The sequence below is a fragment of the Thalassophryne amazonica genome, chromosome 1 (assembly GCF_902500255.1).
Source record: "Thalassophryne amazonica chromosome 1, fThaAma1.1, whole genome shotgun sequence".
NCBI classification, from domain to species: domain Eukaryota; kingdom Metazoa; phylum Chordata; class Actinopteri; order Batrachoidiformes; family Batrachoididae; genus Thalassophryne; species Thalassophryne amazonica.
In genome coordinates, this window is record NC_047103.1 from 160848883 (window position 1) to 160869398 (window position 20516).

The following is a 20516-nucleotide window of genomic DNA, read 5'->3' on the forward strand; positions in this document are numbered from 1 at the left end:
TAGTGATTGATCTCTGCTCCCCTCCACAGCATGTCTTTTTCCTGATTCTCTCCCTCAGCCCCAACCAGTCCCAGCAGAAGACTGCCCCTCCCTGAGCCTGGTTCTGCTGGAGGTTTCTTCCTGTTAAAAGGGAGTTTTTCCTTCCCACTGTTGCCAAGTGCTTGCTCACAGGGGGTCGTTTTGACCGTTGGGGTTTTTCCGTAATTATTGTATGACTTTGCCTTACAATATAAAGTGCCTTGGGGCAACTGTTTGTTGTGATTTGGCGCTATATAAATAAAATTGATTTGATTTTCTGTGAGATATAAATCAGATTGTTTTGAATGCACATGTTGGATGTCGTAAAAAACGATTTAGGACAGTCATATGCTTATACAGTGCTACCGTAAATGGTGATCACCAGCCGGTGAATATGTCCAGGTCCATTATAAGTCTAAATACACAGATCACGTGCAGTTTTTCTTCCTATTTTAGCAGAAACATTTAATTGTGATTTCTGCTGTTTTCCTTTTCACTACTTCGTTGTTTTGCCTTTCCCTTTTTTACCTGCATTAGCACAGCTGCCTTAGTCCTTCCCTTGTTGAAGGACATAAGGCCTAAAATGTCCTCTCATGCGACAACCCCATCATTACTTTTACTCTTCTTTGTTTGGCGGGGGGTGGGGACGAACCTTCCAAATCATCGTCTAAGCAATTGTGTAACATTCTACAATGTGTACTATGTATCTTTTATCTTTTAACCACGCATGTATTTTCCTAGATTAACGCCAAAGATTGGATTCCCTTGGAGCGAAATTCGGAACATCTCTTTCAATGATAAGAAGTTTGTGATCAAACCCATCGACAAGAAAGCACCCGTGAGTGTAAAATTTGTCCAGATTTGTTGTATATGTTTGATGTAATGTCCCCTGTAATATATATATATATATATATATATATATATATATATATATATATATATATATATAGTATTTTGTTTTTTACCCATGTAGGACTTTGTGTTTTATGCCCCGCGCCTACGTATCAATAAGCGAGTTTTGGCCTTGTGTATGGGTAACCACGAGCTGTACATGAGAAGGAGGAAGCCCGACACCATCGAGGTGCAGCAGATGAAGGCTCAGGCCAGAGAGGAGAAGCACCACAAGCAGATGGAGCGGTAATAATGTTATCCATAATAATGTTTTGTTCCCATAAAGTCAGAGAAATGGGCTTGTCCAAATTTTAGCGGATTGTTTTTCTGTTCACTCAGATTGTAGATAAAGGATGTGATCCATAAAGTACGTCTTAGTGACCATTATTAGTGTATTTTTACCTCTTCATTAAAGACTTTTGTGAGACTTCGAGTGCACAAGTACTGTAGCGTACATCTCAAAGGTGGAAATCATATGTTTATCACCTAAAGCTGCTGGCAGAGCTTCTTCACGAGAGGACCCTCTTCTCTTTTAGAATTCAAACGAGGACCAGAAACTTCCATTAAAAAATATTTGACAACTTTAATATTTGCTCAGAGTATTTAATGTGAGGGGCTTTGTCCATTTTTTATTATAGTGCATCTGGAAAGTATTCAGTGTTTCACTTTTTCCACATTTTATGTTACAGCCATTATTCCAAAATGGATGAAACTCATTTTTTCCCTCAAACTTCTACTACACACAATACACTATAATGACAATGTGGGGAAAAATGTGTTTACAAACTTATTAAAAATAAAAAAATTAAGAAACCACATGCACATTTGTCATGAAGCTCAAAATTGAGCTCAGGTACATCCTGTTTCCACTGATCATCCTTGATGTTTCTACAGCTTAACTGGAGTCCACCTGGGGTAAATTCAGTTGATTGGACATGATTTGGAAACTAACACACCTGTCTACATACAAGGTCCCACAGTTGACAGTGCATGTCAGAGTACAAACCAAGCATGAAGTCAAAGAAATTGTCTGTAGACCTTTGAGACAAGATTGTCGCAAGGACCAAATCTGGCAAATGGTACAGTAACATTTTTGCTGCTTTGAAAGCCCTGATGAGCACAGTGGTCTCCATCATCCATAAATGGAACAAGTTCAGATCCACCAGGACTCTTCCTAGAGCTGGCCGGCCATCTAAACTGTGCGATCAGAGTAGAATGGCCTTAGTCAGGGAGGTGACCAAGAACCCGAAAGTCACTCTGTTAGAGCTCCAGCATTCCTCAGTGGCGAGAGGAGAAACTTCCAGAAGGATAACTATCTCTGCAGCAATCCACCAATCAGGCATGTATGGTAGAGTGGCCAGACGGAAGCCACATGGCAGCTCACCTGGTGTTTGCCAAAAGGAACCTGAAGGACTCTCAGACCATGAGAAACAAAATTCTCTTGTCTGAGACAAATATTGAACTCTGGTGTGAATGCCAGGTGTCATGTTTGGAGGAAACCAGGCACCATCCCTACATTGAAGCATGGTGGTGGCAGTATAATGCTGTGGGGATGTTTTTCAGCAGCAGGAACTCGGAAACTAGTCAGGGTTGAAGGAAAGGTGAATGCAGAAACATCCTGGATGTAAACCTGCTCCAGAGCACTCGACCTCAGACTGGGGCCACTGTTTGTCTGTCAGTAGGACGATAACCCCAAGCACACAGATAAAACATCAAAGGAGTGGTTTCAGGACAACTGTGTGAATGTCCTTGAGTGGCCCAGCCAGAGCCCAGACCTGAATCTGATTGAACATCTCTGGAGAGATCTGAAAATGGCTGTACACCGATGCTCCCCTTCCAACCTGATGGAGCTTGAGAGATGCTGAAAAGAGGAATGGGCAAAACTGGCCAAATATGGGTGCACTAAGCTTGTGGCATCATTAAACCATTGGCAGTAATTAAACCATTACTTAAAAAGCCATCACTTGACCCAGCTATCTTAGCTAATTATAGGCCAATCTCCAACCTTCCTTTTCTCTAAAAAATTCTTGAAAGGGTAGTTGTAAAACAGCTAACTCATCATCTGCAGAGGAATGGTCTATTTGAAGAGTTTCAGTCAGGGTTTAGAATTCATCATAGTACAGAAACAGCATTAGTGAAGGTTACAAATGATCTTCTTATGGCCTCAGACAGTGGACTCATCTCTGTGCTTGTTCTGTTAGACCTCAGTGCTGCTTTTGATACTGTTGACCATAAAATTTTATTACAGAGATTAGCGCATGCTATAGGTATTAAAGGCACTGCGCTGCAGTGGTTTGAATCATATTTATCTAATAGATTACAATTTGTTCATGTAAATGGGGAATCTTCTTCACAGACTAAGGTTAATTATGGAGTTCCACAAGGTTCTGTGCTAGGACCAATTTTATTCACTTTATACATGCTTCCCTTAGGCAGTATTATTAGACAGCATTGCTTAAATTTTCATTGTTACGCAGATGATACCCAGCTTTATCTATCCATGAAGTCAGAGGACACACACCAATTAGCTAAACTGCAGGATTGTCTTACAGACATAAAGACATGGTTGACCTCTAATTTCCTGCTTTTAAACTCAGATAAAACTGAAGTTATTGTACTTGGCCCCACAAATCTTAGAAACATGGTGTCTAACCAGATCCTTACTCTGGATGGCATTACCCTGACCTCTAGTAATACTGTGAGAAATCTTGGAGTCATTTTTGATCAGGATATGTCATTCAATGCGCATATTAAACAAATATGTAGGACTGCTTTTTTGCATTTGCGCAATATCTCTAAAATTAGAAAGGTCTTGTCTCAGAGTGATGCTGAAAAACTAATTCATGCATTTATTTCCTCTAGGCTGGACTATTGTAATTCATTATTATCAGGTTGTCCTAAAAGTTCCCTGCAAAGCCTTCAGTTAATTCAAAATGCTGCAGCTAGAGTACTGACAGGGACTAGAAGGAGAGAGCATATCTCACCCATATTGGCCTCTCTTCATTGGCTTCCTGTTAATTCTAGAATAGAATTTAAAATTCTTCTTCTTACTTATAAGGTTTTGAATAATCAGGTCCCATCTTATCTTAGGGACCTCATAGTACCATATCACCCCAATAGAGCGCTTCGCTCTCAGACTGCAGGCTTACTTGTAGTTCCTAGGGTTTGTAAGAGTAGAATGGGAGGCAGAGCCTTCAGCTTTCAGGCTCCTCTCCTGTGGAACCAGCTCCCAATTCGGATCAGGGAGACAGACACCCTCTTTACTTTTAAGATTAGGCTTAAAACTTTACTTTTTGCTAAAGCTTATAGTTAGGGCTGGATCAGATGACCCTGAACCATCCCTTAGTTATGCTGCTATAGACTTAGACTGCTGGGGGGTTCCCATGATGCACTGTGTTTCTTTCTCTTTTTGCTCTGTATGCACCACTCTGCATTTAATCATTAGTGATTGATCTCTGCTCCCCTCCACAGCATGTCTTTTTCCTGATTCTCTCCCTCAGCCCCAACCAGTCCCAGCAGAAGACTGCCCCTCCCTGAGCCTGGTTCTGCTGGAGGTTTCTTCCTGTTAAAAGGGAGTTTTTTTTCTTCCCACTGTTGCCAAGTGCTTGCTCACAGGGGGTCGTTTTGACCGTTGGGATTTTTCCGTAATTATTGTATGGCTTTGCCTTGCAATATAAAGCGCCTTGGGGCAACTGTTTGTTGTGATTTGGTGCTATATAAATAAAATTGATTTGATTTGATATTCCAGAAGACTTGAGGCTGTAATTTCTGCCAAAGGTACAGCAACAGAGTATTGAGCAAACGGTGTGAATACTTACGTACGCGTGGTTTCTTAGTTTTTTTTTTTTGTTTGTTTGTTTTTAATAAAGTAGCAAAAATTTCAAAAGAACTTTTGTGTTGTCATTATGGGGTGTTGTGAGTAGAATCTTGAGGGGAAAAAAATGAATTTACTCCATTTTGGAATAAAGCTGTAACATAATGTGGAAAATGTGACTACTTTCCAGATGCACTGTATCACACTAAAAAGCAAAATGTAAGTGCTCTTAAGCATGTAAATGCAAAACTTCACAGGGCCCAGCTGGAGAATGAGAAGAAGAAGCGAGAGCATGCAGAGAAGGAGAAGGAGAGGATAGAGCGAGAAAAAGAGGACCTCATGGAGAGGCTGAGGCAGATTGAAGAGCAGACGATGAAAGCTCAGAAAGGTGCTGGCTTATATTTTTAATCTATTTTTATATTTTTAAGCTGTCTCATCTTTCTTTCCCTCTGGAGTGTTCATTGTAGTTGTTGGATTGAGAGTGCACTTAGCCTGGTTTTAAAATCATGTTAACGCAAAGGCTTTTCTGTGCTATCCCACAGAGCTGGAGGAACAGACTCGCCGCGCCTTGGAGCTGGAACAGGAGAGGAAGCGAGCAAGGGAGGAAGCAGAACGACTGGAAAAGGAGAGGCAAGCAGCTGAGGAGGCCAAAGCAGAGCTGGCCAGACAGGCTGCAGACCAACAGAAGACCCAGGAACAACTGGTATGTTTTCTCACTGTGGGCTACATGTATATTTATGTCAGTATTTGTACATACAGGCATAACTTCAGAAAGTAGAGTTTTGCTGGTTAACAGCAGAGTTTTTCTGTTGTTGCAGGCTGCTGAATTGGCAGAGTTCACAGCAAAGATCAGTCTTTTGGAAGAATCCAAAAGAAAGAAAGAGGATGAAGCCATAGAATGGCAGCATAAGGTATTTGTTTGAACTCATCTGCAATATCTTCAGTCTGAAACCATCAAAACATAGAAATCACTTGTTGAAGCTTTTATTTCACAGTAAAAGTGGGAAGAAATCACATATATATTACATTATCACAACCTAAAGCACAATATAAATACAAACTGGAAACACTTTTTATGAATGCAGCAATGAAACTTGTATTTGTATCAGTACATACACTGAACAAAAACATAAATCCAACACTTTTGTTTTTGCTCCCATTTTTCATGAGCTGAAATCAAAGTTCTAAAACATTTTCTATATACACAAAAAACCTATTTACTCAACTATTCAGAAATCTGGTTTAACATCATTTTGAGCAGATGGGATGAGTTAATCAGTGAAATCACCTGCTGGGGTCGTTGGCTGCAAAGAAAACCTGCACCCTCTTGGCCCTTTCTGGAATTCTTTGGACACCACCGTATTAGGCCATGGAAGATTCCATTAAACTTTGGAGGTGATCTGATTTCTGGATCAAGTTTCACTTTATATACTTTTTGAAAGATTACTTCACGGATTCTCACCAAATTTGTACCACAGATATTAAGGCATAGAAGACTCCACTGCATTTTGGAAGTGATCTGGATCCGGATCACCTCTGATTGCTCTTGTTTTTAATATAATAAAATGGAGCAATGGGACTTATTTTACTTTGTTATATTTTATTGTGTTTATTGAGAAATATCAGTCTTATGAGTAGCTTAAAAGTGTGATTTAAAGGTTTGTGTGGTCCACAGATGGGCCTTAGTGCTTCAATCTGGGAATGGTTGATCTTATGTAAATGATCCAGTGCTTTAAAAATGATTTCACAGTTTGACATTTATTTTTGTTACTGCAACAATTAAGACAAACTCAATACAGATACTATTTGTTTATATGTTGTTTTCCAAATTGGAATAGAATAATTTCAATGAATGATTCCACACATTTATACAACTGTAATAAAAATGATCAGATAGATTCACGTGTTGAATGCAGCTCTTGTTGCTCTGTGCATTTTCATTACAACAGACTCATGTATCATCATCATCATCTTGGCCGTAATTGTTCTGATGATTGTTCTCAAACTGCAGCAGTAGAGACACACTGAGGAAGAGGAGAGCAACAGAATCGCATCATCTTGTTCCGGCTCTTTACTTCCACTTTAGACCAGACTCCTTAATGAAAATGCGACACACATTGTGGTTCATGTACATCATGAACCAACTCCTTGTTCCATTGTGTCTGGCTACTGAAGCGGTTAATGATTCTTTAAAGAGCTCCAGCAGTAACGTAGTCTTGTCCCTCATCCTTTAATGCATGATTGTTTGTTGCATCAGAATGTGCAGGAAGCTACACCTGTAGAGGGCAGTCTGAGTATTTACATGGCTAACAGGCACTAATGTTTTCCTATCTAATGGATTATTAAAGCAGTGCATCAGCCTTCTCATTCTGACTGACATTTTGATCGGCTTTCATTCTGATTAACACGCTTGAGATGTTTCTGTTCTACATTTAAATCATTCAGATCAACTGACATATTAGGTTCCATGTAAACGTGCTACAATCATTAAAAACTGTTTGCAATAATGTAGCTACAATCATGCAACATAATACAATAATTCATCCAAAAACTGTCAAAATTCCTCTAACAAAATAAAAACCTTGCAAACTGCAGCACAGTTATTTACGAACGCAAGTATGACTTTTTTATTTTCCCATTTTTAATCTGGCATTCTCTGTGTCTCCATTTTCAGGCTATTTCAGCCCAGGAGGACCTAGAGAAGACCAAGGAGATGTTGAAGACTGCAGTGACGGCAGTGCCAATCCCTCCGGGTGGCCATGCTGAGAGCGAGCATGACGAACAGGATGAGAACCACGCAGAGGCCAGTGCCGAGCTCTCCAATGAGGGCGTCAATGACCTGGATCTCCGCAGCGAGGAGGAACGTATCACTGAAGCCCAGAAGAATGAGCGGGTCAAGAAGCAGCTCCAGGTGTGGGGGCGGGGTGACGAGTTTGTGGGGGAGAAGTTTGTAAATCTACTTGTCTAGTCTCTGCTCTGCTCTGAACTGAAGAGGAAAAAAAAAAAGAAAATCCTACACTAAATCCAGAGGTCTGTCTTGGTATGTGACGATACATTCAGAAATTTACAGTTGGCTTTGTTTCCAAAAAGCGCAGAGTTTGAAAAACAGGAGATGGTGCGATCAGTGAGCGAGAGAGAGCAGAGGAGGGGTGGGAAGGAGGAGGGGCACAATGTCAGTGAAAGAGGAAAGTTTTTCTTTTAAAAAAGCAGGTTTGACAAATCAGTCCAGGCTCAGCTCTTGTTAAAACAAGGCACTTAGGTATTATATTGTTTAAAGAGAATTGTTCCACGGTCCCACTCAAAAATGTTGAAAAAACAAAACAAACAACAAAAAAAAAACTGTCAGGATGACAGAAAAACTGCCTGCTTCACTGGATTAAAAACTGTTCTTTTTGAAGAAGTAAATGCTGTGTCCATTAAATATTAATGTCTAACATTTTCAACATTATTTAATTTATTAACTTAGACTTTGACAGAAACATGCAAAAAGTACTTTGATCTTATAAATATTACAACATAATTTTTTTTTTTTGTTTATTCTTGCTTTCAATCCATCTAAAACCACTCAAATTTAGTTAAAATAGGGCTTGCAAATAATGTAGGGGAGGTGATGGTCTAGTGGTTAAGTGTTAGGCTTGAGACCAGAGGATCCTCTGTTCAAATCCCAGCCTCACCAGAAAATCAATAAGGGCTCTTGGGCAAGGTCCTTAATCCCCTAGTTGCTCCCGGTGTGTAGTGGGCGGCTTGCATGGCAGCAGTCTGACATCGGGGTGAATGTGAGGCATTATTGTAAAGCGCTTTGAGCATCTGATGCAGATGGAAACGCGCTATATAAATGCAGTCCATTTACCATAATGTTTTAGTGGTAGAAAAACCCCTATAGCTTTGGGGGTGGGGCGTGAAGCTATGAGCCGCAATGACATAATTTACCTGATGCTAAAATGGTCCTAGCTAGAACCTGGTCAATCCACATTTTCTGTTGGGTTAAGGTCCGGGTATTGGGCTGGTCACTCCATAAGATACACACACATTTGGGAGTGATATTTGGCAGCTGTTTGAGGTTTGACCAACAGATAAACTCTGTCAAAGCAAGTTCCCCCCCCCCCCCCCCCCCAATCTACATATTCTAGCTAAAGTCCTTTCTCGGTAGATCTGATCTTGAAACGGTCATTCATGCTTTCATTAGCTCTCTACTTTATTTCTGTTATGCACTAACCAGTCTTCACTGGCACACCTCCAGCTTGTGAAAAATGTTGACTCATCGTAAAATAAAACATGATGTCCCTGTGCAAGCTCAGAGATGTGGGCAGAGCCTCTGCTGGGTTGCTGTTTGTTTTGCAGAATGCAGCTTTAACTGACATTTGTGGATCGAGTGTTGAATGATGGCAAAGGTTTACTGAAGCAGATTTCTTGATTGTTTTAATGATCACAACAGAAGGTAAAATTGTTTTCGGGGAACATTGTTGACAAAGTTTTGCTTTATTTGCCGATGCATCTGTCAACAAATTGGGGAACATTGAATAATCCTTTTATCTGAATATGTAGAGATTTTGATTATGATTATTATTTTTTATAATTAATTCCAGACTACTTATACAACATGATTATCTTGCATGTATCGCATTAATATTTCAACTTGAAACATCATTACAGTCCAAAAACCCACTTGTGCCAATGTCTTTATATTTCAGCGTACCAACTTTTTGGAAATGGGGCTGTATTTTTTTTTTTTTTAAAGCTGATTAATATTTAATCAGATTGTTATAATAATTTTGTCTTCGATTTCCCAGACATTAAGTTCAGAGTTGGCTGAGGCCAGAGACGACACCAAGAAGACGACAAACGATGTGCTGCACGCCGAGAATGTGAAAGCAGGCCGAGATAAGTACAAGACGCTGCGCCAGATTCGGCAGGGCAACACCAAGCAACGCATCGACGAGTTTGAGTCCATGTGAGACCTGCACCGCTGTCCCTCTTCCCCCGTTTGCTCAGGAGTTCCTGAACTTTCCGCCCCAGCAGCTGCTAGCTTTTTATGGACAACAGATGCTGCCATCCTTCCCACAGGTAATCTGGAGAAATCATCTTGTTGATCTTTGCCAAAGTTATATGCCCTACAGTTCTCTGAATGTTTTGATAAGGTGCTGCTTAAACGCCACTCTCAGCTAATTCCTGCGAAGTTAACCTGAAGCCTCGGGGAAAATCATAACCCCAAAACCAAAAAGGAGTTGGAATTTTTTTTTTTTAAGCAAACATAAACATGGCCATAAGGGTTTTTCTTTTCCCTCCACAGTCTGTGCACGATGCTTGTTTTCGCTTGTTAAAACGTTCCTGTTCAGTTGTGAAGCTTCTTTTCCTTTGCATTTGTTTGGCGTTTCTGATTGTTGAACTTTGTCTTATTGACGCAGTAACATCGGGACAGAAGTGACGATTGGGGATCAGGTCAGTTAGGTTGGTTATGTCACTTGACGTTATAGTGATGTTTTTTCATTTAGTACAAAAATGCATCAGGTGATTATAATCGTACCATCACTGAATTCTGTCTCCTGCAGTATTTTATGGTTCTTTCCAGATTAAAAGCAGCTTTTTTGCATTTTCTTCAAAATATCAAGTAACCATTTAATTGAAAAGCAGCTCCTGATGAGTGAATGTTGTGATTGTAACAAAGGGAAGAAAAGGAGAAAGTGTTTTGTTGTGTGCACAGCTGGTAGAGTGGTGTGTAATGGGTGTATGCGAAGTCTTCACAGATGTAACGGCGTGCGTGCACGTTTACCAATTGGATCCAAGCCTTTGACGCTCAGGCGCCGTGGATGGGTGTCTTATGTTTTTCTACCTGCCAGCTCACGAAGGGATCCCTGGGATGAACGGCTGGACAGGCAGAGGCCTGTTCATGTGTTCAGCTTTTGTGTGAACACTGAGGCTGCCTGGTGCCTTTCTGGCTGGGGACCGAGTCTGCCGTGTGGGACTTTCTGTCTACCTTAGTGGTGACTGACGGTCAAACGTGCCCTTGTCCTGTCAAACAGTAAAGTTGGGACTTTGATTGCTGCTCATGTTTTGAGAGCTCAGACAGAATTTTTTTTTTTTTTTTTTTTGGTTCCATTTGAAGCGTGTTTTTGGTCATTTCCTGCTTCCAGCCTTGCATATGTTCTGGTTTGTTCTCCTTTTCTTTTTTTAATATTGTCCTTGATACATTTCAAAATGTTGGGGGGGGGTGCAGATGTTTTACTCACATCAGAGGAAATATCACGTCTCTGATCAGGGTTGTGGTTTTTTTTTGTTTTGTTTTTTTACTCATTTGACAAACTAAACCATTATTTTAATTGGCGTATGGCGAGCCCACATTTATAATTTCACCTGGAAAAGAAACTGACTAGACTGCGTTTTCCTGGGACTGAAAGATTAAGAAAAAAAAAAATCACATAAGGGATTTCATTGTGGCGTGCGTGTGTTCACGCAGCGGGCGCTTGGGGAAGAAAATCAATTTAATAAAGCCAGTTTGTTCCTCATTAATCTTTCTTTAAAGAGTTTGTGCTCAGACAAATTGTGAGGAATCTGCATTTTGGAATTCAGTGTTTTTTTTGTTTTTTTTTTTCCACACGATGCTTGTATTATATTTAAGTGATACTGGACAGCTGGTGTTAGGTTTTTTTTTTTTGTGTGTGTACTTTTAAAATGAAAGCATTTGCATTCAGACACTGAAGCCTTTCTTTTGCATCTGTACCCCGTGTCTATTAGCGTTGTTTGTTTGTCCCCCTGCGTCAGATGAATCGATGTATTTTGTGCTTCCGATTCACTTTTTTTTTTTTGTGTGTGTGTGTTCAAACAAGTTAAGCAGCTTCATCAGGACACCATAACCCCACCAGTGGACAAAGTCCTCCTGTTGGTAAAAGTATTTTTGTTCCATCCTATGAAGACTGTGCGATTACATCTGCTCCAATAACCAGCTGTGACCCCCACCCGTTCATATTAATATTCTTTAAGATGGAAAAGCACAGATGGATTATAATAAATTTAATTTGTTCATAAATAAAAGTTTTACATTTTGAACATTTTCAGTCCAATTTGAGTTCTTACTTCTCCTTGTGGATTTGGTGTTGTCATGAAAGTCATCCATACACACTCAACTGTTTAGAACTTCTGTCTGATTATTCCAAAATTTATATACATTATAATGTACTACTATGACCTAGAAAAACTTTTAACATCCCACAACTCTGGAGCACTTTTGCTGTGTAATTTTGTTTAGTCATTCGTCGGGTACCTGGGGCAACACTTCACACAGTGCACACGTTTTGTAAACACGATACTTCCACATGAAATTGTGAAAAGCTTTATTCAACTACATTGCAGCGTTCTCTTTAATGTTACAATCTCTGTTCTACTGTTAAAGGCAGGTTTGTATAACATCGTAATGTTCCCATACGGTGCATCCGTAAAGTATTCACAGCGCTTAACTTTACAGCCTTACTCCAAAATAGAGTAAATTCATTTTTCCCAGTTCAGAATTCTACTACATAATGTTGGCATAACAGTAGATTTTATTTTTGCAAATTTATTAAAAATAAAAAAACTATCACATTACAAATCACATGTACATCAATACTTGTTGTACCTTCGGCAGCAAATGCAGCCTCAAGTGAGGCCGCAAGCTTGGTGCACCTATCTGTGGGCAGTTTTGTCCATTCCTCTCAAGCTCCATCAGGTTGGATGGGGAGTGTCCGTGCACAGCCATCTTCAAATCTCTCCAGAGATGTTCAATCAGATTCAGGCCTGGGCTCTGGCTGGGCCACTCAAGGACATTCACAGTTGTCCTGAAGCCACTCCTTTATCTTGTCTGTGTGCTTCGGGTCATTGTCCTGCTGAAAGATGAACCGTCTCCCCAGTCTGAGGTCAATGCTCTGGAGCAGGTTTTCACCCAGGATGTCTCTGTACATTGTTGCATTCATCTTTCCCTCAATCCTGACTAGTCTCCCAGTTTCTGCTGCTGAAAAACATCCCCACAGTATGATTCTGCCACCACCATGCTTCACTGTAGGGATGGTGCATATGGTTTCCTCCAAACATGATGCCTGGCATTCACATCAAAGTGTTCAGTGTTGGTCTCATTAGACCAGAGAATTTTGTTTCTCATGGTCTGAGAGTCCTTCAGGTGCCTTTTGGTAAACTCCAGACTGGCTGCCATCTGCCTTTTACAAAGAAATGGCTTCTATCTGGCCACTCTACCACACAGGACTGATTGGTGGATTGCGGCAGAGATGGTTGTCCTTTTGGAAGGTTCCCCTCTCTCCACAGAGGAATGCTGGAGCTCTGACAGAGTGACCACTGGGTTCATGGTCACCTTCCTGACAAAGGCCCTTCTCTCCCGATTGCTCAGTTTAGATGGGCGGTCAGCTATGGGAATAGTCCATGGTAGATCCAAACGTCTTCCATTTACAGATGATGGAAGCTACTGTGCTCATTAGGACCTTCAAAAAGCAGTAGAAACGTCTTTGTATCCTTCCCCAGATTTGTGCCTCGAGGCAATCCCGTCTTGGAGGTCTACAGACAATTCCTTTGACTTCAAGCTTGATTTTTGGTTTGACACGCACTGACAACTGTGGGACCTTATCTGTAGACAGATGTTGGTTGTCAAATCAACTGAATTTACCCCAGGTTAAGCTGTCGAAACATCTCAAGTGGAAACAGAATGCACCTGAGCTCAAGTTTGAGCTTCATGGGAAAGGCTGTGAAGCCTTATGTGTCTGATTTCTTAATTTTTAATAAATTTGCAAAATGGAAAGTCATTATGGGGTATTGTGTGTAGATGTTTGAGGGGAAAAAATTATTTAATCCATTTTGGAATAAGGCTGTAACATAAAATGTTGAAAAAGTGAAGCGTTGTGAATACTTTCCGGATCCACTGTAGATCATTATCACAGAGCTACAGCCGAGTAGACTTCCAAGGCAAACTGTTCTGGAAGTGAGGATGCATTTCCATGCTGTCCCCACCCCCCAAAAAAAAGAAGGGGGGGGGGGGGGAACAAACTGTCCTATTAAAATGTAGCTTCCTGCACAACATTCAGTTTCTGATAATGAACATACAAAATATTGACAGGCAGAGCATGGAAAAAGGCTAATTTTGTGCACAAACATGCAGAAGTACATCTGTTTACACACACTAATCACAGCAGACGTCCAAAAAGCCAACAAATTCAAAACATGCAGAAGTAGTTAGCTGAACATAGTTCAGAGTATTGGATGTGTCATAAGCACAGTGCCATGAAGAGGCATTACTTTGGGCCCACACTCTGGTCCCACACTGACACACGGTGCCAGGAGGCCGGAGAGAAGGCGCTTCTTCAGTACACACAGAGGTTTCTCATCAACAGCATGTTATTTTATAGTTTTTTTTTTTTTAACAATCTGCCACATAGGACTTAGGAAGCTGATGGGTTGTATGTAGCTGGCTTGAATGGTGCACTTAGACATTGACTGAAACAAAATCATTCCAAAAATCCCAACACATCACTTAATGTTAAAAATTTGTTTTTACACGAGTGGTTCATTCATTAATTCTCTGCTGCTTATCTGCACCCTGGTCATGGTGGCATTGTCACTGATTAATGCTGCATTCCAGACATGAAGTCCTCAGTAAGTGTTTATTTACTGGAACTGTTGGTCCTGATCAAATTGAGATGCAGATAACTTTGACAGACTAAACATCTTAAAAATACATGCATCGTAATTTAAAAAAACAGCCTGTGAACCCATAGTACTATGGGCAAATGTTGACAAGAGAAGTTTTCTGCAGAAGACTACTGCTTTTATTTATTTATTTTTTACCATAAAATCAGTTGGCATGGGGTCACCATGCCTAAAACTAATACTAAATTTGGTGACATTCAATTAGATATTGCACTCACATTTTCTTACTAAATACAGTCCAGTGACCTTGGCTTGTGGTCGATAGACTTGTTGGGGTCAATATGCCTAAAACACACCCCAAGTCTGGTGGCAATTGGGCAGTTAAAGGTAACGGGCCATTGAGCTGTGTAAGATTTAAGGCATAAATTTATTTATTAGCCTTATGGGATAGGGGATTCGTAATGGCATTACCAATATGATGAAAATTTCATTGTCTAGAAAACAATTTAAAGAAAATTCTCATGAAGGGGAAAATTTAAAAAGAACAGACTACCTTGAACTGTTTACAGCAGTGACATGCAGATTATAATAGCTATGTCATAGATCATGTAGGGGGCTTCCCCAGACTTGCGGAGGGATGTTGGGAAGCAGACAGTATGGATGCACAGTGCCACCTGCTGGCTGGTCTCTTTCTGGCTGCTAAGCCAACATGGCGGGAAATGCTTCGAAACCACTACGTTTGTGTAAATCTAACGTTTTTCATGTGTTATGTAAAAGCTAGTGAGAAATAAACACTTCTAAAACTAAAAATGCTGTATTTGTAACCAGATATCTCTGAAGTGATTTACAAGACATCTCGCAGACATGCATGCGATGTATGCACACATTACCCAAGATAGAGTTCTCACCAGGATTTTTCACAGCATAAGGGGGAACTTAATGGTGCCCAGCCACTCGACGAGCGATGCAGGTGCAAGTATTATAGGAGGGTCCGGGGGCATCCCTCCGAAAAAACTTTGAAATTTATAACCCTTTGAAACACTATTTCCAGCATTTTGAGGGCCACTTTATGTTGCTGACTGAGACGTTAAATAACATGCGACATGTCCTTTTTAAAAAAATAAAAAAACAGAAAAGCCCCCCTATGCGGGTTAAATAACAGCATAGGGGCCCCCTATGCTCAACGGCACTGGCGAGAACCTTGCAAGGTCAAAAGTAACTTCCAGTCTCTTCGAAAGCTCATGGATGTGCACACGCAGTAACGCCTACAGACAGCGTTAAAAGGAAAATAAAATGTTATTGAATTCCCCCCCCCAAATATGTTCTCATTAAAATAAACTATAATTTCAAAACTCATTTTTAAATAAATAAAACACAATGGTTGAATTTCAGTGAAAACTAAATTATATCAGTTTAGTGAAATTTGGGTAGCCCCATAGCTTTCAATTAGTTACTGTGCTCAACAGATTTTTACAAGGTATGCTTCAGGGACCTTGACCTTTTGACCCCCAAATCAGTAGGCTTTTTGGGGGTCACTGCATAATGCAAAAACCAAGTTTGGTGACTATCGCTCATAAGTGCAATGTCACATGACTGACAGACTCCCCGCACGTAGTGACATCAAGGTTATCGACTGCACCGTGGTTTTATAAGTCCTATGCAAGTGGGAATCCACAAATGCAAGGTCATACTTTTCCAGATAAGCTTCCAAATCTGGAATTTGTAGAGTACATTTTCCAACAAGCGGAAAAATGGCAGTTGACAATTTTTCAAATTTGTCCTGTGTAGCTTTGACCACCTTAAATATTTTTGACTTTTGTCTCAAAAGGCAGCATATGGGGAGCACTCACTACATTTACATTGTTTAACAGCAAAAGTAAAAGTTTAAAGCTTATTCATGAAATTAAAAGAACAAAAAAATTATTTTACTAGAGAAGCTTTGTTTGTTTTGGATGTCATGTAAAAACTCTCGGACAGAAAGCATTTGGCAAAAAAAAAAAGTGCCAAATGCTTAATATTGAGCAGGTGGGCGATTAAATTTGACAAGCCAGCTTCAAACCCAAAAGCACAGAAAAAGATGTAACCCCTAAAACCACAAGGAAGACAACTTGTTCAATTTCCTAAACATACTGGAAAAATAACGAGGTTTTTTTTTCTCCCAAGATTAAAAACATTGGAACATTTGGAACTATTGCCAGTCAATGCACTTCATCATATACATCAAGAGTGTTTCATGAATATGGATCAACAAGTCCATATGTACTGTGTAGAATATCAGAGACTTAATGATACAATTTGTATCAAAGTGGCATTTTCTCCGTCTAGTGTGGATTTGACTGAGATCTGCTACAGGTGTCAGTGGATGCTCAAGTTAAAGCACAACAGGTGAGTCTGTTAAATATATTTACAGTATATATATATATATACACACACACACACACACACGTTTAAATTTACTGACACAGCGGTTTTCTTTGACTGTAGCAGATTCTAGTTTTGACCCAAAAGAAAGGGCCACAGAGAGAGATTGAGAGAGATGTCCCTTACTAAAACTAAGGTACACACGACAGGGTCACCCATCTATACAGCTACAATTCCAACCAAAAACAAAACCCAGAAGATGTCTTAAATAAGACGACGTCCATCTATTTTTACCAACAAGGAAACCCCCACAAACAGGAGCACAACATACACAAAGTGATTAAGAGAATACGAGCAGTGGGGTCACATAGTTTGAAGTCTAGATGTTATTTGCTGTATGGAATATCAATTCTGTCACATAAAATTGGAACTTTCAGCACAATTTACAACTTCATAATGTGTAGTAAGAGTAATAATCTAGTCGCAGGATTCAACAAACAGTATTTTTCCTCAGTCATCATTTTCATGATTTCCTATGGTATTTGTTCACATGGAGGTCTTACGCATAAAGTGACTCTCTAGCTTGAGTCAATGACGTTTACACGCCAGGCAGCAATGCTCACATATAGCATATACTGTGCTTTCCAAACTAAGTCAGAACATTTATTCACTTGTTTTGCTTGTCCTACGACTTATATTTCAATGCGATTTATATGGAAAAAATACTGAATTATCTATGACCGCACAATCTATACATGTGGCAAGCTGCTCCTGTGTACTGAATGAGATAGTGATTCATACTCTGGAGCGGAAGTTGGCAATAACTCACCATTAAGCTGGATGCATACCCCTGTAAAACAAAAAGATACAACTGTGAAGGATGTGCTAGATTTTGGAGAATAGGTGAAATGAATAAATCATGCTCTCAAACTGAAAGTGCATGCTCTTGAATAAAGATATTACTCAGTACTCCAATGCACTTTGTGGCAAGGCCAGAATGGAAACAAGGACATCTAGGCTAAGGTGAGGCTAACTGATGTTTTAAAACATTTAATTACATTTAGTGAAGTAAAGGTGCATCTTTCGCTGTTCAGTGGTGACAAGAAGCAATTTATTTGACTTCTTTGTACCTCCATATAACAACATTGAGTCCAATAGCTTCTGCTTGCTAGTGGAGGGTTTGTGTTAAAAAATAATGCGGTGTTAAAATTAATTTTGTTTCTTGGTACATGAAGCAATAGCACCATGTTTCAAAAATAAATGACTTTGGGATCGATGAAATCCCTCCAGACACATTTTTGGACAGATACGACTTATTATCCGGTGCAACATGAGTCTGGAAAATACCTTAGTAACATGCCTTGACAATATTTTTACATTTGACAGTTTAATACCATTTAGTGCCACATAGCTTTTTCTTTCATACATTTCAGTCATTTCATTGACCGTAATTAGTGCATTTGGGATGCATGTGACAATACCAATTTGTTTCAATTGAAATGAAATGACTTAAAACTATTTTGACTTGTTTCGCCACGTTTTAGTACAAACGCCATCTGAAGGAAAAGTTAAGTACCGCACACCTTGGTGTGAAATAACTTTAGCGATATGGTGAAATTGTGTAGTGCCAATTTTATATCAACCGTGTGGTACTGTATGTGTCGTTTGTACAGTGTACCGCTAGTGGTGACATGACACATGGATGCTATGCACGTCTCCGTGTGAATGAGGCTTTAGTCTTGAACAGATTTCGAACCACTATGAGCAAATACTGGTTTTAGATTTTGGTTCAAATAGGTGTAAACTAGTTAATCATCATTCCACACAACAGATGAGTTTGAAACTTTTTAACATGATTGCAATTAAAAAAAAAAAAAAGTTTCAAGCATTTAACATAGTTGCTCTGTCAAAAATGGCACCTCCAACAAGACCGCGTTTTTTTTCTTGACTCGACACTCGCCATTTGATTGAAAGTTATAAAAAATAAGGTACTAAAAAAATAAAATGGTGCAAAGTCAGTCTTTTGAAATGAGTTTGATCCATTCTTCATGAAGTTAGTTGCTGATCATAGGTGGATTATTGTTCTATTTTCTTGCGCATTATCTCACTATAAAGGAAAAATGTCATTCCTGTGTTTAATAATTCCACTGTAGAATTTCACTGCATACTTTTTCTTCTGTGTCCATAGCTCCTGTTTTCTCATGAAGACACATTTTTCCTGACTGTCATCAGTACCCTGTCTGTGCCTTCTCTGCGAGAATGGCAGCTGCCAACTGCTGGGGATCTGTGACGTGGGGGCTCCTCGTCATCACCCGGCTCACCAGCTCCGAAGGGAAGATGTTGCATAAGTTGACATACACCTTCTCCCTCATGTCCCCGTAGCAGCTGTGTGCAGGAGATTTTGGGTGCTGGGGCAAGTAGGAGGGAGACGTGTGGGAAGGTACTGTAAGGTGTGTGGTGTAAGGCAGGAGAGGTGTGCCGGAGGCGTGCGGTGGGTGAGAGTGTGCTGGAGGTGGTGGGTGGTAACGTGTTGGGGACTGGTGTAGAGTTGGCTGAGAGGAGTGGTGCTGGGCGTAGTTGTCATGTGCCCATGGAGGGGCTTGCCAAGATAACTGCCGTGTGTCCGGAAGGCTTTGATAGGCAGATGGCGGTAACAGTGGCTGCCTGCAGTAGGTGTCCCAGCTGGGCAAAACCTTTGGCCGATGGTGATGGTGTGATGTTGAGAGGTGTTCGTAAAGGTGAGAGTCTGACACGCTGTCTGCTCTGGTGGGAGCAAGGCAGCGTCCAAGGGGAGAGCCCGGTGGGTGAGGACTAGACTGGGGCAGTGAGTAGTAGTCCCCGGGACAGCTGGAACGTGCAGTCAGTGGCTGGTGCTGAAGATGTGGGGGCAAGGGGTAAAGGGGGCGCTTCGGTGGCGTGTCAGGAGGCGGCTCGTGTGCCACATTAAGATGGTAGCTGTGCACACCACTATTCGATAGGTGGCTGTGTTGAATATTTGTGTAATCGGAAGGATAAAGGCCACAAAACTCGTGGTTGGATGTGGAATGTGGGGGGTACGGGCGGCTGTGGAGATTAGCATAGTGAACGCCATCTTCCTGAAAATTATCTGTGTGGCATCCAAGGCCGAGCCTTTCGTTGTGCAAGTCGCAGTTACTCCCGCAACTCATGCTGCTTTCGCTCCCACATTCAGAGCCTGCTGAGCCCATGGAGCCGAGCCGTTGGTCTGCATCGGCGGGGCAGTGACAGTCTGGGCTACGCTGGCTGGAGAGGCTGAGGCCGGAGTAGGCGCGTGCTACAGTGTAGTAACCCAAGTCTGGAGATTCACAGTGAGGGTAAAGGTCAATGCTGGGTGCAGGCAGATGACCGTGAGGAGTGCCTGCTCTGGATGGCTGGTCCTGGAGATGGTTCATTCCAGACAGAGGACCTCCTGGTGCAGGAGAGATGGTTACGCTGCCACTGCAACTACTGCTGCTGCTCGAGCTACTGCCGCCGCCACTACTACACATGCTCTTCTGACTTTCCACCCTCCCTTTGGCCAGCAGTTTCTCCTCAGCGTCACTGTAGGACAGAGCTCTAATACTTGGGTCTGACTGTCTTTTTGGAGCTCCCTTTTTTGCCTCAATGCTGCCAGCTGGCACACTGTGGCTCTTTACCAGCCCAGTGTCACCCTGGTTCTTAGGGGTAACACAGATCTTGGCACTGGCACGCAACTCATCAGCCACCGCGCGCTGGGGCTGTGTACCCCTTTCTGGATGGTAGTACTTACACTTGTGGCCATAAGTGCACTTCTTTCCTGTAGGGAAACGACAGA

General features: G+C 41.1%; 2 protein-coding genes across 2 annotated transcripts in view; one reads left to right on the plus strand and one right to left on the minus strand.

Moving 5' to 3' along the window:
• LOC117516893 (radixin-like) overlaps positions 1–11771 on the plus strand; it is a 66875-nt gene extending 55104 nt beyond the window's left edge. Inside the window, exons 9-15 of the mRNA XM_034177780.1 lie at positions 760–856; positions 992–1155; positions 4981–5111; positions 5266–5426; positions 5542–5634; positions 7398–7634; positions 9514–11771. Coding sequence (XP_034033671.1) covers positions 760–856; positions 992–1155; positions 4981–5111; positions 5266–5426; positions 5542–5634; positions 7398–7634; positions 9514–9678 — 1048 coding nt within the window. The 3' untranslated portion in view covers positions 9679–11771. The remainder of the gene's footprint in view (positions 1–759; positions 857–991; positions 1156–4980; positions 5112–5265; positions 5427–5541; positions 5635–7397; positions 7635–9513) is intronic.
• A 2096-nt stretch (positions 11772–13867) lies between these two features.
• Positions 13868–20516, minus strand: part of LOC117516881 (probable ribonuclease ZC3H12C) — a 29665-nt gene continuing 23016 nt past the window's right edge. The window contains exon 6 of the mRNA XM_034177768.1: positions 13868–20498. Within this exon, the coding sequence (XP_034033659.1) occupies positions 18934–20498 (1565 nt within the window). The 3' untranslated portion in view covers positions 13868–18933. The remainder of the gene's footprint in view (positions 20499–20516) is intronic.